General features: G+C 42.8%; 1 protein-coding gene and 1 pseudogene across 8 annotated transcripts in view; both read right to left on the bottom strand.

Moving 5' to 3' along the window:
- RNF157 (ring finger protein 157) overlaps positions 1–15,652 on the bottom strand; it is an 89,228-nt gene that overhangs the window by 16,582 nt on the left and 56,994 nt on the right. For all 8 annotated transcript variants that reach the window (XM_064369535.1, XM_064369536.1, XM_064369537.1 and 5 more), the window contains 8 exons: positions 8,774–8,920; positions 8,216–8,333; positions 7,666–7,732; positions 6,708–6,751; positions 5,180–5,227; positions 2,690–2,761; positions 1,978–2,137; positions 1,670–1,782 (listed from right to left, as the gene is read on the bottom strand). In XM_064369535.1, coding sequence (XP_064225605.1) covers positions 1,670–1,782; positions 1,978–2,137; positions 2,690–2,761; positions 5,180–5,227; positions 6,708–6,751; positions 7,666–7,732; positions 8,216–8,333; positions 8,774–8,920 — 769 coding nt within the window. The remainder of the gene's footprint in view (positions 1–1,669; positions 1,783–1,977; positions 2,138–2,689; positions 2,762–5,179; positions 5,228–6,707; positions 6,752–7,665; positions 7,733–8,215; positions 8,334–8,773; positions 8,921–15,652) is intronic.
- LOC135271695 (cytochrome c-like) lies at positions 8,928–15,480 on the bottom strand (annotated as a pseudogene).

Genomic DNA, 15,652 nt, shown 5'->3' with positions numbered 1-15,652 from the left:
TAAGCATTCTGGTGTCTTTTCTTCCCATTTTTTTCTGTGTACTATTTACACAGTTTTGATCAGTCTGTAAATAACAATTTTATATTCTGCTTATTTTATTATACTTTCCTCTTTTTAAAAAAATAGAAGTGGGATCTCACTATGTTGCCCAGGCTGGTCTTGAACTCCTGGTCTCAAGCAATCCTCCTGCCTTGGCCTCCCAAAGTGCTAAGATAACGGATGTGAGCCAACATGCTTGGCCAGAACTTGAATATTTTCCTTTGTTTCTGAAGCCTCTTCATATATGTCCGCTTCTCATAGATCCCCTAAGTTTTCTAACTATTCTAGTGGTGGTTATCTAGTGTCTACCATGTCCTATTGTAAACAAGTTTTGAGGAACATCCTTAAATGCCTTTTTTTCAAATTATCTTCGTTATTAAATTCTTAGCTCTTAGATGATGAAGTATAAATGTTTTTAAGACTCTTGATATATACTGCTGTTTTCTGCTGTTTTGTTTATTTCAGTGCCTTTTCTAGTTACACTCTTATAAGTAATATGGAAGACCTATTTTGACTACTTCCCTGACAGCAGGGAGAATCATTAAAAATAAAAGTTTTTAAAATTTGAAAGTTGAAAAATGGTATTCTCATATTTGCATATCATTGATTTTTAATGTGGCTGAACTTTAAAAAAAACTCTACGTTGAGTATTTTTTGTTTATGCCCTTTGCCGATTTATCTACTGCTTCATTCAATATGAACTATGGCGAAGACATCAGCTTTTCCTCTGATACAGACATTGTAAATACTTTTTTAAAAAACACTATTTGTTGTCTACCTTTTAATTTTGGTCACCTTTTAGACCTCTGAAGTGATAAACTTTTTAGGTGGTAAAATGTATGATTCTTGCTTTCAAGCTTAGAGAATCCTTTCCAATCCAAAGTCAACTAAATGATCATCTATAATTTATTCTAGGTTTTGGATGTTTTGTTTGGTCTTCTGTAATGTTTGTTTGGTTTGATGCTTTTAATATAGTTAACTAGTTACTTAACTAGTTACTCCAGCTGGAATTTATTTGGTAAGGAGTAACGTGCTAAACTGATTTTTCCTTCTGAAATAGCTAACTAATTATCCCAGTATCATTCACTGATAATGATCTCTCCCACCAGTGGGTTAATCTAAAGAAAGCAGTATCTGCCATTCTTTAACTGCAAAGCTTGGAGGTTTCACCCTAATATCAGCACTTACACTGGGACACTGAGGTCAGTTACTTTATCTCAGGCACTGAGGCTGCAAAACAGGCTACAGAAAAGCAGTTACTTTCTTCAAGAATTCAAATAAAGATAATAAATTGTATTCAAATCCAAAACAATCGTCCCATTATTTCTGCCTGGGGGAGTTTGAGATGAACCTCACTGGAGTGAAACTGCAAATAGATGGCTCTAGGAATGGTAAACATTAACTGGATACCAAGTTCCCAAGGAGGAAAAGGGAGGTTTCCATGACCAGTACTCAATTTTCCACAGTAGTAATAGTTGGTTTTAATGCAAGCTCTCAGCCGGCCTGCTAAATACAGCAGCATGCCCAGGTCTAATTCCTTGCTGAAGTGCCATGTAGAGAAGCATGAAAGGTTTAAAAAAGCCAATGAGGCATCTGCTTCAGAGGGGCTGTGGTTCTGAGCCCAACTTACTGAATGCTCTTCAGAGTCAGATGTCTGGGATGAGATGATGGGGTTAAAGCTGGTTGGGGACAATGGGCCCAATTTTTTCCTCATGGCTCGGATCTGAAGCAGTGCCCGGAAGGCTGTGAAGGAGAAAACAGGCAATCAGGACATCCTGATGCAGGATTAAGTATGAACAAGAGCCCAGACAGAAACCATGATCCCTCCTAGCGTGCATCCGTTTGCCCGATCCAGCAGCAGCACGTGCTTCGGTGTTTTGTAAATGTCCTCTTGTCCTCTCTCCCACCCACCAGTCCCCCTGCCACTCTTGGGCTTACGCAGTCGGCAGATGGGGCAGTTGTTGGCCTGGTAGCGCAGGGTGTCTGCACAGGTGTTACAGAGGCAGAGGTGGCGACAGGGCAGAATCAAGGTGTCCCGGACATCAGAGAGACACACCACACACTCGGCACTGTTATCGCTCACTTCATCTTCAGCCACCTGGCCGAGGAGAAAGAAATTTAGCCGATGGCACAAAGCCTTTCCTGTCCCATACTTTATTGACAAGGCAGCTTGTCTGAAGAGCTAAGATAAGTAATAAGAACAAAATCTGAATTGACATTGGACTTTGTTGTTTACCCAGCGCATCCACATACTTAGCTTCACTGCTTCTGGGAAGTGTTTATCTAAAGTCAAGAGGATGACACTAACCACTCGAGCTCCTCCTATGAGGCTCAGAGCTGGGCCTCTTGAGTCTCAGCTGAAGGGACCTAGGGGAGCACACAGATAAAGGAAAAGGAGCAACAAAAGGACCCTGGTAGGAAACCGAGTTGGACAGAGCTCTGTGGCAGAACAAAGCCAAACCAGCCTACTTTTCTCATTTCCAAAGTGGTACAAGCATAATGATCTGAAATGAAGAACAAGAAAATATCCTTCTAAGACCTTACTGATTTCAGAGTTTGGCACACTAAATTCCTAGACGGTGGCTTTGTAAGATAATTTCTCTGTTGGCCTCCTGGAAAGAGTACATTCAGAATTTTGGATAAAACTTACTTTAGAATCTTGTGTGTTGTACTTGTTTTCAATTCCATATATCTCCTGAAGGAGGTAGCTGACCCCATCTACCTGAACAGCAAACAGAAAGGTTCAAGGATAGGCTGACTCTACTGAGAGACAAGAGTGGGAACTCCCTCCCCTTTTACCTCTTTTGGTAACCAAGGACTACCAATTCACAATGAAAAAAAAAAAGCAAAGGCCTAGACAAGTAAAGGATGCTTTTATTTACTTATGTTTTCTCTTTGAGAGAAGAAAGAAAATCAAATATTTAATTTACCCATCATTATATACAGCAGGGAACATAAAATTTCATAAATACAATAATAGTACTTGCACTAGAGCTTACTACTATGGACAATTAAGAAGGCATAGACTAGAAAAAGGATAGAAGGGTATGCATTAAAACACAGACATTTGCTATGTAATCCAATTGAGTTCAGACACCATAAAAATAAAGGAATGTTAGGGAGAAAGAAAAAGAAGAGGAAATTGGCAAGGAAAAAGAGGGGAAGGAAAAATAAAGATGCAAAAGGCAATAGCAAGACCTTGAGGGAGAGGCTAATGGTGTGTACCCCCCACCATGAAGCCACCCCATCCCCAATATACAGCAAAATTAATCCTCTTGGCCCTGTTTCTTTTCTTTTCTTTCTTTCTTTTTTTTTTTGAGACAGGGTCTTGCTCTGTTGTCCAGGCTGCAGTGCAGTGGCACCATCTCGGCTCACTGCAACCTCTGCCTTCTGGATTCAAGTGATCTCCTGTCTTAGCTTCCTGAATAGCTGGGATTACAGGTGCATACCACCATGCCTGGCTAATTTTTATTTTTTGAAAGAGATGAGGTTTCACCATGTTGGTCAGGCTGGTCTCAAACTCTTGACCTCAAGTGATCTACCCACCTCAGTCTCCCAAAGTGCTAGGATTATAGGTGTGAGCCACCGTGCCCAGCCAGCATGGCTTCTTAAAACCCCAACTACCAAGCCTCAATCCCACACCCACTAGCCTGGGCCATATCAGTGCCTAAGCTGGCCCTGCCCCATTTCCTTTTAGGAGCATGCTCTTCTGCCTCACTTCTGTTCCTAGCTATTCTTTCCCTTAAGACCTAGCCTATCTCTGATTTTATATCCCACTCTCCAGTTTAACAGTCTGTTGCTAGTGTCAATCTAACAAGAGGAAAGGGACAAACCATTTTCCTCTAGCTACATGAGCCTTTCCATCCTATCCAGGCCTCCTGGAGAGCTAGGCCTTCCCCATGAGGCAACTCACCAAGGCCTGGTCTGCCCTGGTAGTGCCCTGGGCTCTGGATCTGTTTCCTCCTCTGTTGCTCTTAAAACTTAGCAATTATACTGGAAAAGACATTATCAACTAATTTATACTAAGATATTATTATTATTGACCTCATTAAAAGAGAGGCGTCTCTTTTAATGTAATCCCAACACTTTGGGAGGCCAAGGCAGGAGGATCACGAGGTCAAGAGATGGAGATCATCCTGGCCAACATGGTGAAACCCCGTCTCTACTAAAAAATACAAAGATTAGCTGGGTGTGGTGGCAAGTGCCTGTAGACCTAGATGCTCGAGAGACTGAGGCAGGAGAACTGCTTGAACCTGGGAGGCGGACGTTGCAGTGAGCTGAGATCGCGCCACTGCACGCCAGTCTGGCACCTGGCAACAAAGCGAGACTCTGTCTCAAAAAAAAAAAAAAAAAGGAGAGGTGAGTAATTAACCTAAAAGAATGACTAGTGTAGAATTTCAGATACCTATCATGCATCTGCAAGGAGGCTTTTCCTTGCATCTCGATGAATGCCAACTCTGCTTCCTACCCAGTTTGTTCTACACTATCCGAAAGATGACCTACCCCTCACCCACTCTCCTTTGCCAATGTCACCGGCATCACTCTCTCTCCTCCCAGTGATGCCTCCTCCTACTTCTGTAAGAGTGGAAAGAAAAGTGCTGGCACATGGTAGGGGCTGGGACTTCCAGCAGACATACGCATAAGGTGCTGATCATTCTGGAAGAGGGAGAATGGCCAACTTTGAATTTTAGAAAAGGAATGGCAGGATAAATTAAGCAAATGACTCTAATTACCCTAAATTGGACCCTAATGCTTTATCCTTTTGCTTGAAATGTTTCTCACTCTGGCATTTTAAATAAAACCTAAACCCAATGTTGGGAAATAAATCTTGTTCTTTCATTTCTCAAGTCCTTTGCTCAGATAAAGGCTTCCTCAACACCAACAATTCCGGAACAATTAAGACACCAAAAATCAGCATTCCTTTCAGGCCACCCAAGTAGTTTGTAATAGCTTGTAACATTCAAAAGCACTCCTTTTTTTTCTTTTCTTCTTAGATTGGGAAAAAAAAAAAGGAGAAAGAGAGACTTAGCAAAAAGTAAAAAAAAAAAAAATGAAAAGAGGGAGAGAGAAGACAAAAGGAAAGAATAAAAGGAAGGAAGGAGCCTAACGCACTAACAGCCTGTGGTCTTCAAATACTTACTACTTGTTTCTGTTTGAGGGGCTTGACACAGAAAGTTCCATCCGTGTGCTGGAATGAAAAGACGAAAGTTACGACAAGGAAGGGAGGGTAACAAAGCACCAGGTTTTCTTCTGTTACGTCTCCCAGTTACAGTCGTCCCCCTCTTATCTGCAGTTTCGTTTTCCATGGTTTCAATTCCCCACTGTCAACCATTGTTTGAAAATATTACATACAATAAAATATTTTGAGAGAGAGAAAAGCACATTCAGACTTTTATTACCTTATAGTTATAATTTAGTTTACTATTAGTTATTCTTAATCTCTTTCTGTGTCTAATGTATGAATTAAACTTTATCATAGGTGTGGATGTAGTATAGGAAAAAACATAGTCTATACAAGGGTTCTGTACTATCTGCAGTTTCAGGCACCCACTGAGGGTCTTGGAACGTATCTCCTGAGGATAAGGGGGGAGACTACTGTACACATGTTCCTGGACACTTGCAGAATGGAATTACACAATCCTACTACTTTATTATTATTATTATTTTATTATTTTTAAAAATTGAGGGACCACCTGTGTTGGTTTTATTCCGAGGAGAAGCAAGCTTCTTATCTCGATCCTAATACTTTAAAGATCTTACAATTATCCAGTCTAACCCTATTCTTCCCTCCCTCCCTCCCTTCCCTTCCTTCTTTCTTCTTTTTCTTTTTTTTTTTTTCTGAGACAGAGTCTTGCTCTATCACCGAGGCTGGAGTGCAGTGGCGCCATCTTGGCTGACAGCAACCCGCACCTCCTGGGTTCAAACAATTCTCCTGCTTCAGCCTCCTGAGTAGCTGGGATTACAAGTGCCAGCCACCATGCCCAGCTAATTTTTGCTTTTTTTTTTTTTTTTGAGATGGAGTCTCGCTCTGTTGCCCTGCTGGAGTGCAGTGGTGCAATCTTGGCTACTGCAACCTCCGCCTCTTGGGTTCAAGTGATTATCCTGCCTCAGCCTCCCTAGTAGCTGGGACTACAGGCGCAGGCCACCATGTCCAGCTAATTTTTATATTTTTAGTAGAGACGGGTTTTCACCATGTTTGCCAGATGGTCTCGATCTCCTGATCTCGTGATCCACCCGACTCAGCTTCCCAAAGTGCTGGGATTACAGGCATCAGCCACTGCGCCCGGCCTTATAATTTGTGTATTTTTAACAGAGGTGGGGTTTTGCCATGTTTCCCAGGCTAGTCTCGAAATCCTGGCCTCAAGTGATCTGCCCACCTTGGCCTCCCAAAGTGCTGGGATTACAGGTGTGAGCCACCATGTCTGGCCCAGTCTAACCCTTTCATTTTAAGGAGACTAAGGCCTAAGGATTTGAAGGTCCTGTAGCAAGCTGGTGGCAGGGATGGACCTAGATCCAAGCATAGCCCCCACCGTGATGTTCTCTCACCATCACAGTCTCTAGGGCCAGACCCATTCTGCTGAGCTCAGGCAGCCAGCAAAGGGTTACATGTGTCTCACATGAAAGAAAGGGCTAAAGGCAATAAATCAAGGTCCTCTAAAGTCACTCACCTTCTCAAAAGTACCCAGCAGTACATGGCAATGGCCAAAATACTCTGAAAGAAACAAAGGCATGTGAGTGAAGATGCCCAAACAGCACACCTTGAAGCCCATGACCTTTTCCAATTCCCTGCAAGCTGGCAAACCAAATGTGCCAGTTTGTCCCTAGAAGGGACACGTTATATAACCCATACTTTTTTTTTTTTTTGAGACAGGGTCTTGCTGTGTTGCCCAGGCTGGAGTGTGGTGGCACAATCTTGGCTCACTGCAGCCTCCTCCTCCCAGGTTCCAGTGATTCTCCTGCCACAGCCTTCCAGGTAGCTGGGATTACAGGCATGAGCTACCATGCCTGGCTAATTTTTTGTATTTTTAGTAGAGTCGGGGTTTTACCATGTTGGCCAGGCTGGTCAACATGACCTCAGGCGATCCGCCCACCTCAGCCTCCAAAAGTGCTAGGATTACAGGCATGAGCCACCAGACCCAGCTAAACCACACTTTTTTGAGACAAGAGTCTTACTCTTTTGCCCAGGGCAAAGTGCAGTGGCACAATCTTGGCTCACTGCAACCTCCACCTTCTGGGTTCAAGCAATTCTCCTGCCTCTGACTCCCAAGTAGTTGAGATTACAGGTATGAACTGCCATGCCCAGCTGATTTTCGTATTTTTAGTAGAGATGGGGTTTCACCGTGTTGCCCAGGCTGGTCTTGAACTCCTGATCTCAGGTGATCCACCCACCTCCACCTCCCAAAGTGCTGGGATTACAGCTGTGAGCTACTGCACCCAGCCAAACCAACACTTTTCACATCAGCCCAGGAGCTTGAAGTCACAGATGCGAGAGGATGCAGAGACTGCCTGACCCACAGTCACAAACACCCACAAAGAAGGCATGTTATTCTGGGCCACAGCTGCTGCCAGGAATATGCCACAAAAGAGCAGTGTTGCCCAGCCATAGAGGACAGAAATCGCCCCTACCGTCTCCTTCATCTACCACGGCATGTACCACTAGAGGGTAAACCTCTCGGTCCAGATCAAAGCCAAGCTAAAGGGAGAGAAAAGGAAAGAAAAAAAAAAAGAAAGAGGACTTAACACATTTAGATGGCACAGTTAATCTCAGAAAGGGCGATACAGTCAAGAAGCATTAATCTCATCTCTGCTCCTCATTCATCAGCTTTATTAATTACCCAAGTTTGTTAATTGAGGGCCATCAGTTTCTTTTTAAAAATCTCATAGATGTAAATAAAGCCCTCTAACCTATAGGTTTTTTTTTTTTTTTTTCCTGGAGCATGACTTTCTCAAAGTATCCCAGGCTAACGTGCTATTTGGAATAGAAAAATTAATGAAGTTAGGTATATCCTTGATGCAAAATAAGCAGAGCTTTAAAAGGACATGATGAAGTCACAAGGCTGAGAGGTAAGCATGGCCTTCAAGCATCTGAGCAGCCCCTTTGCTGTCGGCTGGAGTCCTAAGAAGCCCCTTGGCCCTTCTGAGTCGATGTGGGAAACACTCCCTAGAGGCAGCTCACCTCCTCTTCGGCCCACTCAGAGGGATCCACGGTGTGGGAGGGCAGGCAGAACTGCTGACACACTCCTCGCTTGTAGTGCACAGTCTCCGACTGGAGGCTGTTGTCTTTGGGAATGTAGCTATTGATGCAAGTGGGAGGCAAAGGAAAAGTCAGTATCCGGCACAGATGGGTCTGACAGCTTCCTCTGCTCATGCCTGCTCTCAATTATCAGCAGGCTCTAGCAAAGAGAAGAAAGGGTCCTTTATAATCCATTTCCTTTGCTCTTGCTTGGCAACGTTAAACTTTTCTATTCAACCTACGCATCCAAAGAAAAGTAGCTTACTAGATTTTTAACAGCATGTTAAGGACCCAAAGGACTATCCACCATTTGCCACTATACCAAGATGGCACAATTTGAAGGGAAAAGGTAGAGTAAGGCTTTGTAGAAGAAAATCTAAATTCTGGAACCAGATCTCATCTGGGTGCAGAAAAGGAATGTTTTCTGCTCCTGCTGAGTGGATAAGACATGGATTCTGCCTATCTGGGAAGGAAGTGGCTCACCTGGTCTCCTGATCTTACCTGGCAATACCATTCTGGAACTCTTCCATGGCCTGGTAATAGATGGTGATGGCTACCCGAGCATCCGTGTCAAAGGTGAACTCAACATTGTAGTGGACTTTAGCTTTGCTGGCCTCTTCTCCAGGGCTCTTCACTTCCTCAGCACATCTAGAAAACCAGAGACTCAGCATTTGCAGGGTAGCATATCGATGTTTTAAAATTTACCTTTTTTTTAAAAAAATTTAGCAATATATTGTGGACTTCTCTAGATGATCGTAAGCATAGGTCTACCTCTTCATTCTGAATGATCACAGAGTACTTTGTGATCAATATTGCTGGGCATTTAGGTTGCTTCTGATATTTCACAGTGCTACCATTACACCATTGTGCACTTGTCACTTTTGTTTTTATTTCAATAAAAGTTATTAATTACATAGTTTAAATAGTTTCCTCAAGACAAAAAACAGCAGGCCTTACTTCTTCCCTTTCCTCCTCTTCAGAGGACACCCCTTTTAGTGATCATTTTGTCATTTACCCACGTTTCTAAAATATATACTTGGGTTACGACTTCTTGATTTTTCAGTTTCAGGCACTATCTATTGATTTCCTACTATGGAAACAAGGATTTCTCTTTCCTCACTCTGCTCCATATAGGAACTCCCCCATGCCCACAGTATAGCTGCATCATGATTTTATTATAATAGTCCAGTACATTAGTGTCTGCATTACTGTGATTATATCAATATATAATCTATGATTATTTTTCTTTTCCTGCATAACTTTTTCTTTTTTTTTTTTTTTTTTTGAGACGGAGTTTCGCTCTTGTTACCCAGGCTGGAGTGCAATGGCACGATCTCGGCTCACCGCAACCTCCGCCTCCTGGGTTCAGGCAATTCTCCTGCCTCAGCCTCCTGAGTAGCTGGGATTACAGGCACGCGCCACCATGCCCAGCTAATTTTTTGTATTTTTAGTAGAGACGAGGTTTCACCATGTTGACCAGGATGGTCTCGATTTCTTGACCTCGTGATCCACCCGCCTCGGCCTCCCAAAGTGCTGGGATTACAGGCGTGAACTTTTTCTTTTTTATTTCATTATTATTTTTTGCTTTTTGCGTGACTTTTTCTTAGTGCTCATCCTGTTTTCTTTTTTCAGTTGCATAGTTTTCTATGTACTTATCACAAATTCCAACCCAGGCTCTCTGGGACTAAGTCTCTCAAGACATTCAGATGCACCAGGTGGTCTATTCATTTCATCTTCTTGAGGAAGTCCCTTCTGGAGTCCTCGGACTTGCTCCCATCTGTACTTGGCCCACTGCACCTGGCTTCTAGCTGCCACCCTGGAATCTCTCCCCCTCCATCATCCTGGTGGGTCCCTTTTGCCTCTGTCCTCCTGTGGAAGCTTGTGTTTCCTGCACTTTAGGTCTTCCTCTGTCTTATTGGTAGATCACGTTTTCTTTTTGTGTGTGTGTGTGTATATCTCCTCTACTTTAATCCTTTTAAGTTGGCAAAAGCACCATTCCCAATCACAAATACACAGCAGTTGTACAGTTTTGTTTCTGAATGGCTGTTTAAAGACAATCCTAAATTATAACTTAGTTTGACTTAGATTGTAAAGAATCCAAGAGTGAAGTTTAATTGGCTACTATTTTAAAAGCACGTGACCTTATAGATCATCTATAAAATGTGTGAAGTGTTAAATAATTTTTGATATTACACATAAACCACACAAAATGCCTTTCAATAAGTAAAAGGAACCATTTTAAATACAGGGAATTCTAATTAGATTGGCATAGTTAAGGCCAAAAATATAGCCATTGCTACCCATTTATCTTCAACCTTTGCCTTTAAGAGGCAAATGAACACAAAACACAGGTGGAATCTTGCATGGTTCTGAGACAGTGAAGGAATTTCCCCCATATTTAAATATATTCACATAACCAGTTATATAAATCTAAATATAAAACCAATCTCCAGTAAGTTTGAAGATGGCACTCACCATATTTGTGAAAAGTTTAACATTACTAATGAAGTCTAATCATATCTTTAGAAGGGGTAAACAGTGATAGAATTTTACTAAATTGGAATTACTATTAAAATCCAAAAACTGAACATATTCATTTAACCACAAGCCAGTCTTAGTTTTAAATCAGGACTGCCCAACAAAATATCCTGTCAGTCATTCACGATGTAAATTCTGGTGTATGAGATCTATTAAAGCATGGTACACATAAAAAAGTCATGAGACATTTGTTTCATAATAAATAAGGCAGTGGCCAATTATTACTCATTAGTAGCTTTTTTGAGATAAGCTATTAAGTCTGCCCTTTCTCCCTTCTTCTTAATGCCGACAAAGATCATTTTTGTTCCAGGGATTTATTTCTTGGGATTCTCCAAATATTCCATCAGTGTATCCTCTCCCCAGATGATGCCTTTGTTCTTATTGGCTTCAGTGTAAGTGAATCCAGAGGCCTGACCTGTCTTCCGCCCAAAGATACCATGGAGATTAGGCCCAGTCTTCTGCTTGCCTCTCTTTTCCACGGTGTGACATTGGGAACACTTCTGAATAAAAATCCTCTTGCCTTTCTCAACATCACCCATATTTAATTCTTTTTCGTCGTTAGCGCAACAAAGGTTACCGCTCAGAAGGCGGACGTCCCACTCTCCTAGAGCACGTTTTCTACCAGCTTCCTGAAAGAGGGTGTGTTGGGAAATAAACTTCTTGAAAGCTTTTATTCAATACTCACACTTCACTGAAAGTTTGGCTGAGCAAAGAATTCTAGATTATAAATAATTCCTAAAAGACACTGAAAGCCTTTTCACTGCCTTATTTTTCACCTTCCAGCATTGTTCCCAAGAAGTCTGAAGCTGTTCCAACTGCTGGTCCTTCTTCTGAAAGCTTATGGAAGTTCCTCTTTCTCAACCACTGTGTGGGCACTTGGTGGTCCTTTCCCTTTAGAAACTTGTACTCTCTGGCTGAGAAATTTTCTTAAATTCTATGTCATTGATGATTTCCTTTTTTTATTATTTTTAAGGTGGAGTCTTGCTCTGTCACCAGGCTGGAATGCAGTGGCACAATCTCAGCTCACTGCAACCTCTGCCACCCGGGATCAAGCGATTCTCCTGCCTCAGTCTCCTGAGTAGCTGGGACTACAGGTGCAAGCCACCACGTTCAGGTAATTTTTTTGTATTTTCAGTGGAGACAGGGTTTCACTGAGTTGGCCAGGATGTTCTCGATCTCCTGACCTTGTGATCCACCTGGCTAGGCCTCCCAAAGTGCTGGGATTACAGGCATGAGCCACTGTGCCCAGCCCAATTTCCTTCCTTTTATATTCTCTTTTCTCTGTAGAATCCGTCAGACCTTCTAAATGGGTGCTCTATTACTTGTATCTTTCTTCTTCTATATTACTTTTCTCTGGATTTTTGCTCTACTTTCTAGAATATTTCAATTTTTCTTCCTGCCATTTACTGAAATTTTCATTTCTGCTCCTCATTTTTAATTTTTTTTTTTGAGACAGAGTCTTGCTCTGTCACCAGGCTGGAGTGCAGTGGCACAATCTCGGCTTACTGCAAACTCCGCCTCCCTGGTTAAAGCAATTCTCCTGCCTCAGCCTCCCAAGTAGCTGGGACTACAGGTGCGTGCCACTACACCCAGCTAATTTTTGTATTTTTAGTAGAGACAGGGTTTCACCATGTTGGCCAGGACGGTCTCGATTTCTTAACCTTGCGATCCGCCCGCCTTAGCCTCCCAAAGGCTGGAATTATGGGCGTGTGCCACTGTGCCCAGCCTCCTTGTTTTCAATTTCTAAAAGCTATTGTTTTTGGTTCATAAACACTTTGTGTCATTGAGATTTCTTCTCTCATGTCTCTGAAACTATTAATGAAGTTTTCTTCTTCTTGCAGAGTTTTGTTTCCAATTAGATTTTTTTTTTTACTTTATTATTATTTTATATAGAGATGGGGGTCTCACTGTGTTGCCCAGGCTGGTCTCAAACTCCTGGGCTCAGGTGATCCTCCTGCCTTGGCCTCCCAAAGTGCTGGGATTACAGGTGTGAGCCACCATACCTGGCCTAGTTGGGTTGTTTTAAAATATTTGTTTGTTTTGCCACTGTCTTTCCTATTATAGCCATTCCTTACACATCTAAGAATCTTTGGCTGTCTGCTTATATTTAAGGTAAACTGCTGATTAGAATTCTGAGTGCACAGTAGGACTTGGGGACCCTGGGCTTCACTGTGGGCTGACCTGGATCTGTTGAGGAAACTCCAACTCTAGTCTCAGGTTTTCCTATCCAGGTAGGTCCAATTTCCAGAAAACAATTTTCCTCTCTCTTGATAAAGGCCTGGCTGCCAGCATTCTAGGGGCAGAGTGGAGAGGCAGCTAGGGGGCTCAACACCCAGTATGCCAGGGTCCACTTACCCCGTTTTGTTTTCTTGAGATAGGTTCTCACTCTTATCCAGGCTGGAGTACAGTGGTGTGATAGTGATTCATTGCAGACTCAACCTCCCTGGGCTCAGGTGATCCTCCCACTTTAGCCTCCCAAGTAGCTGGGACTACAGGTATGAACCACCACGCTTAGGCTAATTTTTGTATTTCTTGTAGAGACAGGGCTTTACCACGTTGCCCAGGCTGGTCAGCCTGTTTTTAGCACTGAGTCTGGCCCTTAGCCGTGCCTGGGTCTCTCTTTTCCAGAGATTCTCTGTTTCGACCTTTCCAAGGAGAGTCATCTGCCTGCCTTTTGGCAGGGTGGAGGAAGGTAGCTCTGGCTGTGTGGTACAAGGGAGGGGATCTGCCTACCTCATGGGCAGACTGTCCACCAATCTTCTTCATCTTAGCTTTCCACCTCAACTTCTAGAGGGAACTGGTACTGTTAATTTCTGAACCCTTTGGGGGATAAAATCACAGTATAAATTGGGTAATTTCTTAGTTTTTCTTTCTGCTAGCTCAGGATTCTGATTTCCTGGGTCTACTAAGTGATTTAACATTCACTCTGTGTTTCCAGCTTCTAAAATTTAGTTGCTGTTGCTCTTTTCCCATTCTCCAAACAAATACTTAGAGACTTATGCTTTTTTTTTTTTTTTTTTTTTAGATGGAGTCTTACTCTCTGTACCCAGGGTGGAGTGCAGTGGTACAATCTCAGCTCACTGCAACCTCTGCCTCCTGGTTCAAGCGATTCTCCTGCTTCAGCCTCTGGAGCAGCTGGGATTACAGGCGTGTGCCACCATGTCTGGCTAACTTTCGTATTTTTAGTAGAGATGGGGGTTTCACCATGTCAGCCAGGCTGGTCTCGAACTCCTGACTTCAGGTGATCTGCCCGCCTTGTCTTCCCAAAGTGCTGGGATCACAGGCGTGAGCCATCGCGCCTGGCCAGATTTATGCCATTTAAATATATGTTTATTATTACTTAATGGGGCTTTGAGAGGAAGCAAAAGTAGGTATTCAATCCTCCATCTTTACCTGGAAATCTGAGAATCAGAATTTATTTCCATAATCACAGAAAAACAAAACAAAGAACACCCTTCAATTTAACATTTATCGAACATCAGGCGTTTTCCCTTTTGTTATCTTAATTTTGACAACCACCATGAAAGGTAAAGTTGATTATCACCATTTTACAGATTAAAAAACCTGAAGCTCAGAGACTCATTCAAGCAAGCATCTGTGGACCTGGGAGGCAAATGGCTCTGCTGCTTCCAAGTCTGGTTCTTCTAGCACATGACAGCTCCTTCACCCTACTCTAGAGCTGTGGCCAGGCTGCCATGGCAGAGGCTAGGACCTCACAGCAGCTCAGACCCTTGAACGGTCTCCATCAAATGTGTAAGCATGCCGTATGTGATGAGAGAAAGCAAGTGGATGGAGTAGCTTGCAGCTGGCAGGCCCCAGAGGCCTCGTTAGTCTGCTCGGCTGCTGGATGAACTCCCGTGGGTGGGTGGGGGGACTGTTCTGCAGCAGACAGGTACCTCCTTGGCTCTCTCCTCCCCAGAGTTGACCCTGGGGTGAAGAGAAGTATAGCTGGGGAACCAGTAAAAACTTCAGGGATGAATAAAATATAAAAAATTTATAGAAACAGAAAATAGATTAGTGGTTACTTAGGGTTGGGAGGAGTGCCTGAGCCTGGGAAGTCAAGGCTGCAGTGAGCCGATTGTGCCACTGTACCGCAGCCTGGGTGACAAAGCAAGACTCTGTCTCAAAAAAAAAAAAAAAAAAAAAAAAAAAATCAGACAGCAACATCGTAATGCTAATAAGGCTGATCTATATAAGCATGAGATAGTCTCTGAGTCATCTTCCTTGTCTATTCAGAAAAATCTGGGACCTCTGATTTGCCCTAACCAAATTTTTTCCCCAAGGAATCAGAGAGCCTTAGTAGATGAACTGTCTAGGGGTGGCAGGCGATGGGAATGTATCAGATTAAAAATTACACTATCTCGAGGAGGGCACCAAGAAGGCAAATGATGATAATTAACATTGATGATGAGGATTAAACGACCAACCCAGGGCACTATGAGTTCCTCAGAGAACAGACACATGAGATGGGGAATAAAAAAGAAAAAGAAAATATAAGCAATTAAATAAAGGATTTGATATTCTAAGTTCAAATTTCCCATTTTTACATTGGCTTGCTGGAGTAGCTGCAAAAATTCCCATTTTCCCTTAATAACTCACTCTTCTCTTTAAAAAAAATCCATAAAATAAGGATAATGAGCATTTCTAGGCAAGTGAAAGTTCTTCACAAACACAGAGCATTGCATCCAGTGCTAACAACATGGGTGTGGACAGCCTGATCTCAGCAGAAAGTAGCATCCACACTCCTGCCTGATGCCTGGAGAAGTAGGCTCTGGGGCTGCCGGAAACTGCTGTGTGAGTTCCATGGGGAGTCTGTCCCTCGGCCCCCAACCTCCTACAAAG

The sequence above is a fragment of the Aotus nancymaae genome, unplaced genomic scaffold (genome assembly GCF_030222135.1).
Source record: "Aotus nancymaae isolate 86718 unplaced genomic scaffold, 86718_ANA_hifiasm-v0.15.2.pri h1tg000089l, whole genome shotgun sequence".
Taxonomy (NCBI): Eukaryota; Metazoa; Chordata; class Mammalia; order Primates; family Aotidae; genus Aotus; species Aotus nancymaae.
The sequence above is the reverse complement of the archived record's forward strand: the minus strand, read 5'-3'. Positions and strand labels throughout refer to the sequence as shown.